Genomic DNA, 17,096 nt, shown 5'->3' with positions numbered 1-17,096 from the left:
GACATAGGGATAGTGATCCGGCGGCGGCTACGGCGGCGGCGGCGTTAGCTAACTTCTTAAAAGCTTTATATTTTAGAAGGTGGAAGACCTGGATGCTTCATACTTTGTATATAGATGCCTCATGATACGAAGTTTCTGTCAGTCATATGTCCAATGTCCTTGACCTCATTTTCATGGTTCAGTGACCACTTGAAAAAAAAGTTCAGAATTTTTGTAATGTTGAATTCTCTCTTATTATAAGTAATAGGATAACTATATTTGGTATGTGCGTACCTTGCAAGGTCCTCATGTCTGTCAGACAGTTTTCACTTGACCTCGACCTCATTTCATGGATCAGTGAACAAGGTTAAGTTTTGGTGGTCAAGTCCATATCTCATATACTATAAGCAATAGGGCTAGTATATTCGGTGTATGGAAGGACTGTAAGGTGTACATGTCCAACTGGCAGGTGTCATCTGACCTTGACCTCATTTTCATGGTTCAGTGGTTATAGTTAAATTTTTGTGTTTTGGTCTGTTTTTCTCATACTATATGCAATAGGTCTACTATATTTGTTGTATGGAATGATTGTAAGGTGTACATGTCTAGCGGGCAGATGTCATGTGACCTTGACCTCATTTTCATGGTTCAGTGGTCAATGTTAAGTTTTTGAGTTTTGGTCTTTTTATCTAATATAGACTTGCTACAATTCCCTTTCTAATATTTCTCTCTTACTAATTTATATGTTTACTGATAAGTGCCGGCCTACTGATTGCCCTCCTGCAGATGTCAGTATAATTGTAATCTCCTAGTTATAGCAGTAAAATTATTAAAGGGGCAAAATTGAAAAAAATAATAATAATTAGGAAGGGACATGTAGCAAGTCTATATCTAATACTATATGCTATAGGTCAACTATATTTGGTGTATGGAAATACTTTATGATCTTTATGTCAGTTGCGCAGGTTTTATTTGACTGTGACCTCATTTTCACGGTTCATTGCACAGTGTTAAGTTTTTGTGTTTTGGTCTATTTTTCTTAAACTATAAGTAATAGGTCAACTATATATGTTGTATAGAAGCATTGTTAGCTGTACATGTTTGCCTGGCATGGTTCATCTGACCTTGACCTCATTTCCAAGGTTCATTGGTCTTTGTTTAGTTATCTTGGTTAATGTTAAGTTTATGTGACAGTTGTTATAAATCTTAACTTTATACTTAGGACTATCAACATAATATCAATGATTAGTATAGAAGGCGAGACATTTCAGCGTGTGCACTCTTGTCTATTGAAAATGTGTGAGGTACAGATGTATTATGCTTTACAATAAAAGTACTAGTAGGTGAAATAGCTAAATAAAATCGTTCTAGACAATTCAAATGCATTCTCTTGTATTTGTCATACTACCATCGATTCACGTTCTCAAAACATATTGCTAAGCTTCATTTATAGAGTCTCGTACCGTGAAATACTTTCGTACCAGTCTCTAATTAACTAGTAGCATGGATCTGCAAAACTCATACATCCAATTACTAATATCAATAGGGTTAATTAACAAGTATTACAGTTAGCTTTATTATTGGACACGACTATTAAATCGATAAAATGGCGATATGTAGTTATCTTTGTTTTGACAATTCTTGAGAAGTCTTATGCGCTTTCAACAGACGCTGGGCACCAAAATGACTGTTTTTCTAAGACTCGATTTTTGTTCACTACATACCTGCCAACCCTCCCGTTTTGAGAGGAGACTCCTGGAAGGTAGGTCATATATTCGGTATCATCTGTGAAACGGATATTCCGTAACGGTCAACCAACTCGTGATGGCTATATATATACAATATCTTGATACTCATAACCATTGCGTCCATAACATTTACGAAGGGTTATATATTTTAACTTCACCATTTGGAACTCATAGTTTAATAGCTTCATTGTGAGCAGTAACCCGCTAAAGAACTTGAGGAGACTCTCGCTTAAAAGGCGAAAATCGGGAAATCTAGTGACACTACCCCTTTGCCGGCATCATTGATGGTGAATTTCTAGTCCCCTGTCTTGTCATCTGAATCAATGCATCGACACGGGCATTTTAAAGTTAAATAATTTAAGTTAATTCCTGGTAGCTGTTCTTATTAGTGAAACTTGTTTGTAGTTTTTGTTTCTTTTCACCCTGGTGGTGTGTGTCTTTCTTTTAATTGCCCCGTAATCAGTATGTCTTATTTATCTGTATATAAACTTTGAATGGGCATTTTTGTACTTTTTCAACAGAAACGGATATTCAACTCCCTAAGAAAAGCTTTACTTTCTTCAGAGCATGTTTGGTTATGATAGCGAGTCATATATCTTCCTCTTTTGCATTCTTAGCAGGACTGTTAACCAAATAAAAATTCTTGGCGCAAGGAATTAAGTATTTGTTTTCTTCATTAGAACTTGTTTTCTAGTACTAGTAGACCTTTCGTATATTGCTCATCAAGATTTTCCATAATTTTCCAATGTTTTTGGAGGGGTTCGTGTTGCTTACTTTTTAGTTTTCTATGTTGTGTCTTATGTAGTATTACTTGTTTGTTTGTCTTTTTCTTTTTAGCCATGGCATTGTTAGTTTACTTTCGATCTATGAGTTTAACTGTCCCTCTGATATGTTTCGCCCCTCTTTCATTCCCAAAACTTCACTGTCACGATCGTGTACTTTTAGAGTATATAATAGATTTGAAAGTAACATACATCTTCTTTTACAATAATTTAACTGGTAATCGACACTTTCAGCTGAATGGTTATTGATGGCAAGATAATGTAGTATATTATATTTTTTATTTAGACTTATTACATACGCTGCTATTATCGTATATAACTTCCTGATGAACTGAGTACATGGTTTGCCATTTAATTTTATGTCCCGATATTAATGATTTTAATGAACAACCAAATGGTTCTGGTGTATTGAATGTCATGTCATTCCGGTGAATTTGAAATATTCCCGCAACTTTGGCACAAACACCAGTTATAAAAACATCCTCCAACCAAAAGTATTTTGATGATTTCGTAGCATTATAAAGTTCTGATAAAACGGTATTGGAAATGACGTATGAAGTTCCTGACAAATATGGCGGATAGTAAACTTCCGGGAATGTATTTTTCGGTGTATACCATTTTGAGCTTTTATCTTGCACTGGTTTAGCTCCTGTGATTAAATTGCCCATTAGGAATTTCGTTAAAATCTGTTTCCTAAGTGCTCGAAACAAATTTGGAATGTTTATATACATATCATCGTCTGTTTTCAACAAAAAATTAGCATGGCTGCAATAGGTCTTTACCCAATGCAACATGTATATAGATTTCAAAGTTAAATTTTGATACGAATCGATAAAATCACCTTGTACTATATCTCTATACGTTGAAATTTCTTTTGAAAAGATATTATTTATTTTCGAAAACCGACTCTGTAACCATGTTCCTACTAAAAATACTAATTTGAAACTTTCATTTTTTGCACTTTTTCCCCACGTCTCTCGAATTGCTTTTCTTTGTTTGAAATGATCGAGACTTGAGCAAACAACGATGATTAGCTCCACATTTCGTTGATTACACTTAAATGGTTCGTTAACAATGTATCTTTCATGTTCCTCGCCATCCTCTGTTTCTTTTACGTTTAGTTTAGTCTGTATCCGCCCATCAGAGTGATGTTTTATCTTTATATATTCCGCCCGCAGATTGGTAAAGGCTATGTAGAGCAATAAATTTCCTAAACATACGCATGTTAATATTGTTATGCATACATTATTTTTCTTTCGATGTATTCGCCACATTCTGAAAAGGAAATTTTGAAATAAGTTGCAAGTCAATTTATAAATAAACAATGCTAAATCTGTATCTAAAGATAAAATATATTAACCAGGTGCTCCGCAGGGCGCAGCTTTATACGACCGCAGAGGTCGAACCCTGAACAGTTGGGGCAAGTATGGACAAAACATTCAAGCATGATACAGCTCTGAATTTGGATTGTGATCAAATTTTTGACATTACATGGTTTTTTTTTACACAAAACAAATGCCAAGATTTTACAAATCAATTAAAGATTTCTTCTTCAAACTTTTTAAATCTAAAATTAAATAGTTGACACAGCATAGGTTTCTGACACAGAATGAATGTGGTCTAATGAACTTAAAAGGTTTTTTTTGCCTTTGAGCAAATCACTATGCTGTTGAATATTAATCCTCTCAAAAAAATGTTTGAAGAAATTTTTTTTTATTTATGAAATCTGAAATGAGAAAAATTTAACCCCCCCCCCCTTTTTTTTCACATCCCCGTTTCCCTTTTTCAAAACTGATATCAATTCAAATTTCTAATGGAGTTTGCAACAATAACTACTCATTTAAATACATCATAAAATATTAAGATGTAAAAAAACTGCTTGTTATCACTGAATGGTAAAGATTATTTAAATTTATCAGTTGGTAGTAAAAAGTGTATATACATTGTATATTGTATATAACAAAGATTTAAGTTGATTCTGGACAAAGAAAGATAACTCCAATTAAAAAAAATTCTTGCTATTGCACAAATAGGATATTTCTTGCTTACTATTCTGGACAAAGAAAGATAACTCTAATTAAAAAAAAATTTGCTATTTCACAATATTGTGCAATTAGATATTTCTTGCCATTGCACAATACTGTGCAATTGAAAAGACTTGCTATTGCACAATACTTAATATAATAATTTTAGATCCTGATTTGGACCAACTTGAAAACTGGGCCCATAATCAAAAATCTAAGTACATGTTTAGATTCAGCATATCAAAGAGGCCCAAGAATTCAATTTTTGTTAAAATCAAACTTAGTTTAATTTTGGACCCTTTGGACTTTAATGTAGAATTTGAAATTTGAAAACAGGACCAAAAATGAAGAATCTACATACACAGTTAGATTTGGCATATCAAAGAACCCCAAGGATTCAATTTTTTATGAAATCAAACAAAGTTTAATTTTGGACCCTTTGGACCTTAATGTAGACCAATTTGAAAACTGGACCAAAAAAACTTCAATAATCAAGAATCTAAGTACATTTTTAGATTCAACATATCAAAGAACCCAACCGATTCATTTTTTGTCAAAATCAAACTAAGTTTAATTTTGGACCCTTTGGACCTTAATGTAGACCAATTTGAAAACGGGACCAAAAGTTGAGAATCTACATATACAGTTAGATTCGGCATATCAAAGAACCCCAATTATTCAATTTTGATGAAATCAAACAAAGTTTAATTTTGGACCCTTTGGGCCCCTTTTTCCTAAACTGTTGGGACCAAAACTCCCAAAATCAATACCAACCTTCCTTTTATGGTCATAAGCCTTGTGTTTAAATTTCATAGATTTGTATTTACTTATACTAACATTATAGTGCGAAAACCAAGAAAAATGCTTATTTGGGTCCCTTTTTGGCCCCTAATTCCTAATCTGTTGGGTCCTAAACTCCCAAAATAAATACCAACCTTCCTTTTGTGGTCATAAACATTGTGTTTAAATTTCATAGATTTCCATTTACTTAACCTAAGGTTATTGTGCAAAAACCAAGAAAAATGCTTATTTGGGCCCTTTATTGGCCCCTTATTCCTAAACTATTGAAACCAAAACTCCCAAAATCAATCCCAATCTTTCTTTTGTGGTCATAAACCTTGTGTCAAAATTTCATAGATTTCTATTAACTTAAACTAAAGTTATGGTGCGAAAACCAAGAAAATGCTTATTTGGGCCCTTTTTGGCCCCTTATTCCTAAAATGTTGGGACCAAAACTCCCAAAATCAATACCAACCTTCCTTTTATGGTCATAAACCTTGTGTTAAAATTTCATAGATTTCTATTCACTTTTACTAAAGTTAGAGTGCGAAAACTAAAAGTATTCGGACGCCGGACGACGACGACGACGACGACGACGACGACGACGACGACGCAGACGCCAACGTGATAGCAATATACGACGAAAATTTTTTCAAAATTTGCGGTCGTATAAAAATGATATGATGATAATAAGAGAATATTTTCCCAAAACAAATAAAATTAAAAGGCCTTTGTTAAAATGCCAATTTATAAAAAGGCTAATATTTTTATACTTGAGAAAACTAACGAAACAACTTTAGCCAGGTGATCAAAAAGTTGAAGTAACAAACCCAGTAGTTGCTTGGTTATTATTTTGTCAATATTCAATATACGTACACACTTCCAGAAATATAAAATCTATTTGCAAAAGCTTCTGAAACTATATGATGGGATTGCATTCCGGACATTGTTTTTGGTGTACGTGAAATCTTTGTTGTGTTCCGATATAGAAAGTATCATTTTATTATCTGGTAATCGACCAATTATTATTAATCAAATATTCTAATAGTTTTTGCTTTAATAGTTCGGTATAAACAAACAAAGCCTTCTGCTATCCTGCTTCTGTAATGAAAAGTAACTGCGTATATGTTACAAATCCTTTTGGGTCCTCTTTAAGGTCCGCGTTAAGCGAAGCATTTTAAAATAATAATTATAGATTTTTTTTTGTGCATCAAGGACGCTCATAATGATGTTCAATATCCTCTTCCCATTGAAATGTTTATCAGTTCATTAGTTGATACTTCGTTTCTGACATGATTTGCAACATAATTTTCTTTATTTTGCTCGTTTCTCAATTGATAAATTATTTTGAAACTAAGATTCCAAGTCCTCATGCAAAGTGGACATTTGTCTTATTGGCAATTATACGGATTTTTTTTTTATATTTTGATACTTGGAGATAATATGGCTATTATATTTTTGTGTTTTTTGTCAAATACCTTCTCAACTGTTTAGGCTTTGGGAGTTCTTGCGCATCGGACGCATAAAATCTATAAAGTGTTAGTTTTGTTGATTGTTTCTTTTGGGTATTTTTTTTTCTTTTTTCGTTTATATACGGGCTGGATTTTTTTTTAAATTTGTTTCGTTATTTCTCTTTCATATAATTTTTTAACTATCTTTCACCCCCAATTATTCTCTTCTTTTTTCATGAACAGTCTATTCTATATTCTTTATTTTTTGGGGCATTTTATCTCTAGATCTATTGTGTATTGTGTTTGTCCACTATTAAAATATATACGGTAAACCCCAGGTGTGCGCGAGGTTAACAATTTGGGTACACAATATAACTAGGAGCATCAAAATCAAAAGAGTAAAAAAAAAAACTTGCATTAGGCACTCCAAAACCCAAGTTTGGCTGACATTACTATGAATATTTTAAGTCTTTATCATAGTCAAAGTTCTCAGTTGTGAATTTATCATAAACGTTTATGCCCGCGTCACACTGTCCCGATTTTTACGCCGATGGCAACACGATAATGGAAATTTTCAAAATCGGGACTGATCGTATCCAGATCGGGCTATTCGTAGTGCCATCTTTAACCATCTTTAACCATCGGCCACTTTTTCTAGCCTTCGGGGACAACTTCGGGAAGGGTTCTAAATTTTTTAACATGTTAAAAAATCCCCGAAGGTGCGTCCGATGTTAAGGGTTCGTATTGAGTTCGGTTCACCATCCTCACCATCGTAATGTCACCGGGAATGCATCTTTGCACATCGTATTGCATTCGTGTTTCCATCGTTTCCATCCGGCAGTTTTGACATTACGATGTCTACACGAATGAATCACGAAGATACCCGAAGGTCTTACGATGGCAACACGACTGCGTGAAGACCTCGTAATCCAGTCGTGTTGCCATCGAATAAAAGTACGAAGGCGACAAGATGGAACTACGACGGCAATAAATCCAGCTAAATATAAGTTAATTTTCGCGCTAAAATACATAATGATTCTATGAGAACAAGAAAGGCGACAGCGTTGTTTCTATTAATTCAAATGGAACAAGAAGAGCAGCTATTACAGGCTCAGGATTTACTTTTACAAGAAAAATATTATTTTTTGTCAATTTTTCATATCAAGTAACATAATGAAAATCATAAACGCGCCTCGTACACCAACACTGCAGGTACACGTATATAGGGAAACCAACTTTTTCTTCATTATTCTAATTTTTTAGGTATCGTCTGAGTTGTTGTCACACGAATGTTTACTCCATAACCATTTTGTTTTCTATATGTCATATTTTGCCGCATTTGTTGCTTTCCCCACATCCTTCCTTTTGTCTATATTATTATGATATTCTCCTGGAAAGAGCTCTTTTTGAATAAAAGGGATCAACGAACCCATTACCTTACCTTTAAGATAGATCAGTAAACATGGGCATAATTATGGGTGATTATTCAGACTAGTGCACACATTTTACAGTTCAAACAAGGCAATGCCGAGCGTGGCATCCCCTCGTATGTAACATATTGGGGACAAATATGGACACTATATTTGTATATGATACATGCAGAAAATGGTAAATTGAATATGCATATATACATAAACTATTTTTTTAGAAATCAACCAAAACATTCAGTAACTGGAAATACCTTTAATATTGTCTTTAGAACCATCAGGTAAAAAAATGAGCAACCAATTTCCTGTGTATTATGCTATTTCAAGGAGAAAAAACAAGTCCATCTGCATGACCTTGACCTTTGGCCTTGAACGTAAAAAATGTCAGATCATTACCAAGGAGGAACAATATACCAAATGTGGTTAAAATCTTTTGAAGCATATTGGTTTTAGAGTGTCCACAAGGGTGATATTGCCTTGCATTACAACTGTCACTGTGACCTTAACCTTTGGACTTTAAAGTCAATAGCGCTTAAGATATTCTTAACGAGTAACACCATACAAAGTTTTGATCATTTTGGTTCTAGAGTGCCCATAACAATTTCATCTACACGCAACTTACACGTAGAAGCCGAGAGGATAATAAACTAAGTTTTATAAGAATTAGACAAAAAGATCGATTTCCCGCCATGCATGGCAGACTTGTACAGAAACGATATGTTGTCGAAATTCTGTTCGTATCTTTGAGACATCGTATGGCCATCGCACCATCATCGTAATCCATCTTTTAGCCTTTGTAATCCATCGTTTAGCCTTCGTGATCCATCGTGTAGGCTTCGGCTGAGATATGAAGCTTAAATACCCGTCTTCGGTTAACCTTCGTATGTCCATCTTTTGCTATCGTATATAATTTCGGCACCATCGTATAGACTTCGTTATTTATCGTACTTGCTTCGGTCACTTTTTGGTATTTTAACGAGATCGGGACCAACTTCGAACGAACTTACAATTTTCGCATTCGGGTGTCCATCGTATATAAAAATCGGGACAGTGTGACACGGGCATAAAGAATTTCTCAAAATAGATGTTCTTAAAGATAAGACCAGCCTTATATCTTTACTATGATAAGTATGCCAGTTATATCTAATAGGAATTTTGTATCAGATAAGGAAAAGGTTAATATTGTCTATTTGCCAAATAAATCTTCATAACGAATTAAATAATCTGCCATATGGTCAATCAGTGGTCAGATTTGTTAGAGACATAGAGTGCATTTGTTTCTAACCCGAAATAATACTCTGGTTCTGTGGTCAATAATAAACCAATCTGATTAAAATTCAGATCAACCGTAACACGCGAGCAGAACGAAATCTGAGATATATAATATTTCAATAAGATTGATACAAACAAGATGTTATGATACTATTTAAAAACAAATAACAATTGGTAGTAGTAGCAAACATTTGTAATTGCTTTCCCGTGTTACTTTTACTGCAAACCATGAAATTGTCTTAATGCATTTATATGAAAGCCTGGTTTCGATTTATGTCAACGAAATAACGTCTTTTTCGTTCTCAGATCAATGAACAATTGAGGAATTTTCAAAATTCTCATTTCAATCTCAAAATTTCAATGCCGACAAGAACGCGACTTTTTGTGAAAATACGAAGAATATTTCGCAACATGCGTTATGCAATAAATGTGAATACAAAGTTTCCCATCGAAACAGGAAGATTGAGAAATGTACCACGAAATGAGAGAATTTGTTCTCTTTGTAAAGCTGGTCTTGGGGATGTATACCACTATATATGTAAATGTACCAATTGTGAAGTTAAGGATTTAAGGGGGAAGTTTATACCTCCTTATTATTTAAAATATCCAAATGAAAAAAAGGTACTTGGCATGCTTAAATATTGTAATAGTAATGTGCTGTCTAAGCTGTCAATTTTTATTCAAAAGGTATAAAGATGCTTGTCTAATTTAAAACTGTAATAAACACAAAATTATTTCTGAAGCTGTATAATTTAAAAATGTATCCTGTTTGTATTATGAACTATGTTGTAATTAATATTGTGTATAATATGCTCCTGTTACGCAGTTTTCTGCGGCTGAGTTTTCTTTAATAAACTTTGAAACTTTGAAGTTTCAAGTTGATTGGACTTGAAAAATGCACCTTTATTAACAAATTATCGGCTCTTTTTTAGTTCACTGTAGTCGATTTATTGTAAACACATATTTGACAGGCCATGATTAAAACCGCTACAAGTAAAAGACAGGAAAAACACATACATTCGTTTAGAAGGTTAACAATTAAAAATGCCATTCGGTTGCTTCCGTTCATCTGTTCACAGAAGTTAAACGATTATATTCCTTTAATTTATTTCACAACTGGGTCATTCATCTCACAACTAGGCTATTAAAAACAAATTCTTTTTAATATTTACTATGAATTTCTTAAATGTTTCTTTGGTATATTCCGCCTATTTTTTACTAAAATTCACCGTATAACAAATATGCGCACTTTAAGATCAAAATTGTACATGAGTGTGTATTTTTCCGCAACATGAAACACCGCAGTAAACGTCTAAAAGACCAAACAATTTAGTTTTAATGAAATAAAGAATCAAAATTATAAACGAAGCTAAGGTATGTATTGTCTTTGGAATATTTGTCCTTTGGTAATATGTTTCAGAAAATCACAGTCGATTTAAGCATGGAAGTACATGTATTACTAGTAAAACACTTCCATGTCAGATTTATTCTATGTTAGTATAGTGTCCAAAAATTGTTTGTTCTACATCAATGTTTGGCGCTGAATACTTTGTGATGATTTTATGGAATTATTGAGAAATATGCTGAGTATATTATTCAGACTCTGAAATATTCAGCTTCCGAAACGTTGCAACAAATTTTAATATTTGTTACCTAGGCTCTATCTCAAGCATCATTTAGAATTGTTGCATTACCGTTCACTTGGATCAGCTCAGTACATAAATGACCCATGTCCGAGACGGTTGACCTTTTTATTTCAGTATTTTATGCTTTTTAGATTGTCCAGACTCCTGATACTGGATTATATTAGAAATTTTTGCTCTATGCAATAACAAGAAGATGATGACAAGAATTGTTTTGAATATGTTGAAATAAATAATTCTAAATAAATAGAGTCATCATTTTCTACAACTCTAACTGAATATGCGGTAAAAATAGCTTTCATATATTTTATTTCCAGAAACATGCCATTGATAATTATAAGTATTATAGTATATAATAAAAGATAACCTTAATGATGAAGTAAGATCTTTTTATTACTCCCGGGTGATGTATTCCATTAATATTATCTGATTTTCTTAAGTGGTCTTGAAGCAAGACACCAGTCAGTTAATTAAACAATATAAACAAACACAGTATCTTAACGCTATAATGAAATTTAAAAATATATTCCTGTCTTTTATGTACATTTTTACATTGAAATACTCCACACAAAGAAAAAAAGAATGGAAAAAAGGAAAATGAAACGCCCAAAAAAACAAGAAATAATTACAGAAAAAAATTCACAACACGAACATTATGAAAAAAGAGCCAAAAATGAAATTAACAAAATAATTTAGAATTGAATAAACAAATTAATAAACCAGAAAAAAAGAAAACATTAATTCCTAAACCAAACCAATTTTTTTTTGTTTTTTTTATTCAGTCATAAAAATAATAAGACAAAAGAGAAACCTTAAATAATTAATCATTAAATCAATTCAAGCAAATTAATTTATACTATCAATGTCTTTAGAATTATTTCAAAAAACGAAAATGATGAATACCGTACAAACGTAATTAAGTAACTTACCTTTCAACAAAGATTACAATAAATTTGCAAGTCCATTCATCAAAAGTAATATACTCAGAATATTTAAAGAAAAAAATATAAACTCGTCTAGAGGTGCAGAATTTTATCTAATTTGTGATCTCAGCGTGTAATTCTTCAAATACAAATTACGATTGAAATGTGATATTCCTTGAAATTAGTTTCCATGGTATTTAAGTTTGAAATACTTCAATCTTATTAATCATCACATGGCATTCTAAGCTGGAATAACACTGCATGCTTACTGTAGGATCTTTGTCAAGATTACTGTTATTTTTATTCGTAAAACGATGTTACAAGTTCGTTTAGCAGGCTCCTTGCCTACAAACATCAATTTTCTTTCACGCTTCAGTGTATTTTGAGTGATAACGCCAAGAGGAAATCTCTTTACCATATCTCATCTAATGCATTTCTTTATCTTGTTTTTGTATGCATGAAAATTGACATGTAGCGAATGGTAATTGAATCAGTTGATGCAGTTTCCTGCAGTTATTAAATTTTTCATGTCGCAGTGACACACACTAAATACTCGCATTCATTTACAGTCATATCTGATAAATATTTAAAGTGCTGGAAACGTGGGTTCGATCCCAGGTCGAGTCAAATCAAAAACAGTCTGACCGAGAGTCTGATAGCCGATTTTAGTCAGATTGAAGCCATGATCTCAAAATGGAATAAGCTGACCCATCGTAAAATGCCCGCCATTTATGAAAATGAGCAAAATAGAATGCTTTACCTCATTTTTAGACTTACTACAATTCCCTTTCTTTTATTTCTTTCTTACTCATTTATATGTTTATTGATAACTGCCAGTCTAATGATTGCCCTTGGAGAAACATGTAGCAAGTCTAGCTAGCACGTAAAAAAAATGAGAAAAAAAGTAAGCTGACATGTTAATTTTTTGAAATTAATGTTTTTATCTTACATACATTTCAATTTCTGACACGTGTACGTTTTGGTATCGTATATTTTATCAAATGGTCCCTTATGACAGGAGCTAAAATGTAGCTGGGTTAACATGTTTTGTGATATCTCCCCCTATACTTCTAGCCAGACGAAACTCCAAAATGAAATGACAAGAATATCAAGAATATTATCAGTCAGGCAAAACAACAAAGTAGAATGTTATAAACTATACATTTTTGTAAGTCCAACAACCGATCAACGGCTAAATTATGTCTTTTGGTTGCAAAATAAGTTACGTAAAAAGACATGTATAAGATAGTGCGAATCCAATTAAGATTAATAATAAAGTTTTGCATAGTGCGTGCATTTTAAATATTTGAAGTTTAAACGTTTCAACTTACAAACAGTTTACAGTATATAAGACATTTAAAGTAAGTAACAACAATACGAAGAATGATAACATAAACCAAAGAAAATTATTCATTTGGAATGATGAAAGTGAAGTATATTCGACATGTTCTTTCTTAATCTGGCTTGATATTGCTTTTTTTCGTGGCATCGGAGTAGCAAATTCAGCGGGAAAACAAAGAACAATTTCATTTTAAATACGTCATTTCTTGAATCATGTCTTTCACCGGAAAAGGTCAAAAATATATGAAGACACTCGAATTCCAGACCAAGTTTAGAATGATGTTGTAAGTTAAATGGGTAAGGATGACGTTTAAAAGTTTCACGCTCGTTTAGGTGTCAGACCACCAATTAAAAATCCCAATCTGTTCAACCAAATTTTGCAATTTTCACATCTTTCTAAATGTTTTACCTTAAGTTTAACTTCATAGAAACCTGATATATCATGAATTGTACATGTATCAGCTTTCTACATGCCAATTTTCAACATACCTTTAAAGCGAGTTTATAGCCTTCTAAGCAGAAAAAAACTGACCTTCGAACTGAGGTACTTCAAAAATAACTCCCGTGTCTATGGAAATCTTAAATTAGTATACTATCATGACTATGGAGTGCATTGATCCTCAATTTTAAATGCAAACTCATAGGCAAGTAAAGTTTGGCTCAAAATGGTCTTAATATATTTTTTTTCACCAAAAATTTCATATTTGCAAATTTGATGGTTAGTTTAAGTAAACAAGGACATCAAAATCACTATGTTGTGTCCGAGTAAGGCTACTTTTACATACGTTCTAAATTGGAGGGAAGAAATTGGTTGTCTGGCACCTTAAAAACTAAACAACCATATCCCATATGGTATGATTCTTAGCTTATGATATTAATTTCAAAAATAAAGAAACTTACCTATTTATTGAAATATATTTTTGCAGTAAAACATCTAGTTTCCACTCAAAAGCTATAAATAACAGAAGTTGCATACCTCGTTACAAAATAGCTTCAAATGTTATCATTGGTTTGTGATATTGTAGGAAATAGATAAATCATACTGTTCAGAGATAATAATATTTATACGATAACAATTTCTTCTGGAATGGCAAAGCTAATCATTTTCAGCAAGAAGTGTTTGTGTATAATTACTTAATCAACATGTGTTCTCTGCTGGGTATAAAGTGTGTTGTTTAAAGAGGTTGTCTTTCTATCTGTTTGATAAGACTATGGAAGTACCAGGGGCGGATCCAGCCATTTTAAAAAGGGGGGTTCCCATCCCAGAGTAAAGGGGGGTTCCAGCTATATGCTCCCATTCAAATGCATTCATCGGCCAAAAAAGGGGGGTCAACCCCCGGAAACCCCCCCCCCCCTGGATCCGCCAATGAGTACTATACTTATTTTTTTAGTATTTCCATTGACAGAACTAAATCGAATAATGTATTCGTTATTCCACTGCTCTTCGATATCCTCTCGCAAATAGGCAGAGGGATTTTACAATTATAGATCTCTAGCTTGGAGCGATATTCTACGATTTCTTTATCGAAGATCAAAGTTGACGATATTTCAGTTTTATCTTTTTCGAATTCTAGAATTATTCTATTCTTGTTGTCTCTACTGTTTTGTACCGCTTTGAATATTTCCCTTATCCAATGAAAGCGTACGGTATATATATACATACATGTGTAATATAAAAAAGAAGATGGTGTATGATTGCCAATGAGACAACTATCCACAAAAGACCAAAATGACACAGACATTAACAACTATAGATCACCGTAAGGCCTTCAACAATGAGCAAAGCTCATATCGCATTGTCAGCTATAAAAGGCCCCGATAAGACAATGTAAAACAATTCACAGAACGATAAAACTAGCGGCCTTATTTATGTAAAAAAAAAATGAACGAAAAACAAATATGTAACACATAAACAAACGACAACCACTGAATTACAGGCTCCTGACTTGGGACAGGCACATACATAAATAATGTGGCGGGGTTAAACATGTTAGCGGGATCCAAACCCTCCCCCTAAACTGGGACAGTGGTATAACAGTACAACATAAGAACGAACTATAAAAATCAGTTGAAAAAGGCTTAACTCATCAGATGAACAACAATACAAGTGGACGTGGCCCGGTACTTATTCATCCCGACACAAAAAGACATAATGAACAGATCTGAGAGGACTCGCAGTTATCTGACAGCTAGTTCAAAGCCACTAACAACTAATAAAAAAATCATGCAACTAAGACTAAACTATCCATCCGTACACATCCAACATCCAATGGATTTAGTGTAAAGACACATTAACAGCCAAAGAAAAACATGACCTTGTGCAATGCCAAGTTACAGGTAATCCAATTTGTAATGTCGCGAGAGCCACATGTCTGGAAAGTTATTAATGCTGTTTTATTTGCTATTAAATTTAGAAGAAGACCATTAGAAAACGCAGGAACGGGTTAAACGGTCTTATGCAATGAATATCTGGCCTTAGCACTGAAAGTAAATATTTTTTCTCAAAACAGAATGAAAAGGAACAATTCGTCCAAAAGCGAAGGAGATCAATGTGTTTAAATTCAAAAATAAATGTTACACTATGGTAATGTTATCAGATAATCTACATGTATCATACATTATCATAAAACAAGGTAAAATTCCCGAAAGAAACCCTCCTTAAAACTCATGTTGCATTAACCGTAAGATATAAGATAAATAGTATTTTCAATAGAGAACCCTTAACTGGTCCGCCATTCCATCTGAATCTCCGCACCGAAGGTTAGTGTAGAGATAAGTGAACACAATAGGGGTCCTATTTATAGAGGATCCATTGTGGGCATTATCAGTACAGTGATTTTTTATTGATTTTTTATGCTTTTAACAATTGCAATATAAACAATACACAAAAAAACCAACTCAAAACATGAAATATAAATTAAGTTAATAATATATGTAACTCAATAAGTGTTAATTAACTAGCGGCATAATAAGCTGCATAACATCCATTATAAATATAGCTTTTATCAGTTAAGTCCTTTTTCGTGGCTGATGCATATGAACAAATAGTATTGTTGTCTATATTCAGAAGATGTATATACCTATTCGTGATAATGCCCTCAGTGATGTATCTAACAGTTACAAGCACAGATCATTAAAGAAAAAAAATGGAAGGTGTTGAATATAAAACAGGTGTTCTGATAACATGTAGCCAATTTTAATCTTCTACATTAGACACGATATTAATCTTTCTATGTGTTTACGACGTCTGTATTCGAGAAATCCTAATGCTTGCATGTTCGTTTTTAACTTTATGGTCGTTTTGTAAAGCATTGATATTTAACATAAGAAAACAGACGGTTTCTGGTATGTTTTCAGTGTTGGTGTGTAGTTGTGTTGTTGTCTAATTGAAATATACCCATATGTTTTCTTTGTCATTGAAAACATACTAAATTTTCTCGTTTTTCGATTTTATATAGATTAAACCGTTGGAACTTTTCCGTTTGATGGTTTTACACTAGTCATTAGTTTAAACATATTTATTTATAGTGGATTGGGAAACAAGTTTTGCAACTTATATTAATCCCTTTCCACTTTGCGGGTGCGAGTGCTGCCTTGTAGCGGCATTATCCTACTCTTTTTCGAAATCTACAAGGGTATCTTTAACGTGCAAGAGATATGGCTCTCTCTAATCACGGGTCAGCCATTTATCGTCCCATTCCGACGGACTATCATCGTTTCCTCAAG

General features: G+C 33.1%; 1 protein-coding gene across 2 annotated transcripts; it reads right to left on the bottom strand.

The window, feature by feature from the left end:
- Positions 1 to 2,771: 2,771 nt before the first annotated feature.
- On the bottom strand, positions 2,772 to 14,383 carry LOC139511858 (beta-1,3-galactosyltransferase 1-like). 2 transcript variants are annotated; one of them, XM_071298987.1, is made up of 2 exons: positions 14,271 to 14,383; positions 2,772 to 3,784 (listed from the first exon to the last, which is right to left on the bottom strand). In XM_071298987.1, the coding sequence occupies exons 1-2, from the start codon at positions 14,342 to 14,344 to the stop codon at positions 2,788 to 2,790; spliced, it is 1,071 nt and encodes a 356-aa protein (XP_071155088.1). In that variant the 5' UTR covers positions 14,345 to 14,383; the 3' UTR covers positions 2,772 to 2,787. The 2 variants fall into 2 exon arrangements, with proteins under 2 accessions (XP_071155088.1, XP_071155090.1); XM_071298989.1 differs by lacking the exon at positions 14,271 to 14,383 and adding an exon at positions 12,036 to 12,419.
- Positions 14,384 to 17,096: the final 2,713 nt, after the last annotated feature.

The sequence above is a fragment of the Mytilus edulis genome, chromosome 2, assembly GCF_963676685.1.
Source record: "Mytilus edulis chromosome 2, xbMytEdul2.2, whole genome shotgun sequence".
Taxonomy (NCBI): Eukaryota; Metazoa; Mollusca; class Bivalvia; order Mytilida; family Mytilidae; genus Mytilus; species Mytilus edulis.
The sequence above is the reverse complement of the archived record's forward strand: the minus strand, read 5'-3'. Positions and strand labels throughout refer to the sequence as shown.

Coding starts and splice junctions, on each gene's coding strand:
- LOC139511858 (XM_071298987.1), bottom strand. CDS start 14,344: ATGCAACTTCTGTTATTTATAGCTTTTGAGTGGAAACTAGATGTTTTA. Junction 3,785..14,270: donor AAATATATTTCAATAAATAG/GTAAGTTTCTTT, acceptor TTTCCTTTTCAG/AATGTGGCGAATACATCGAA.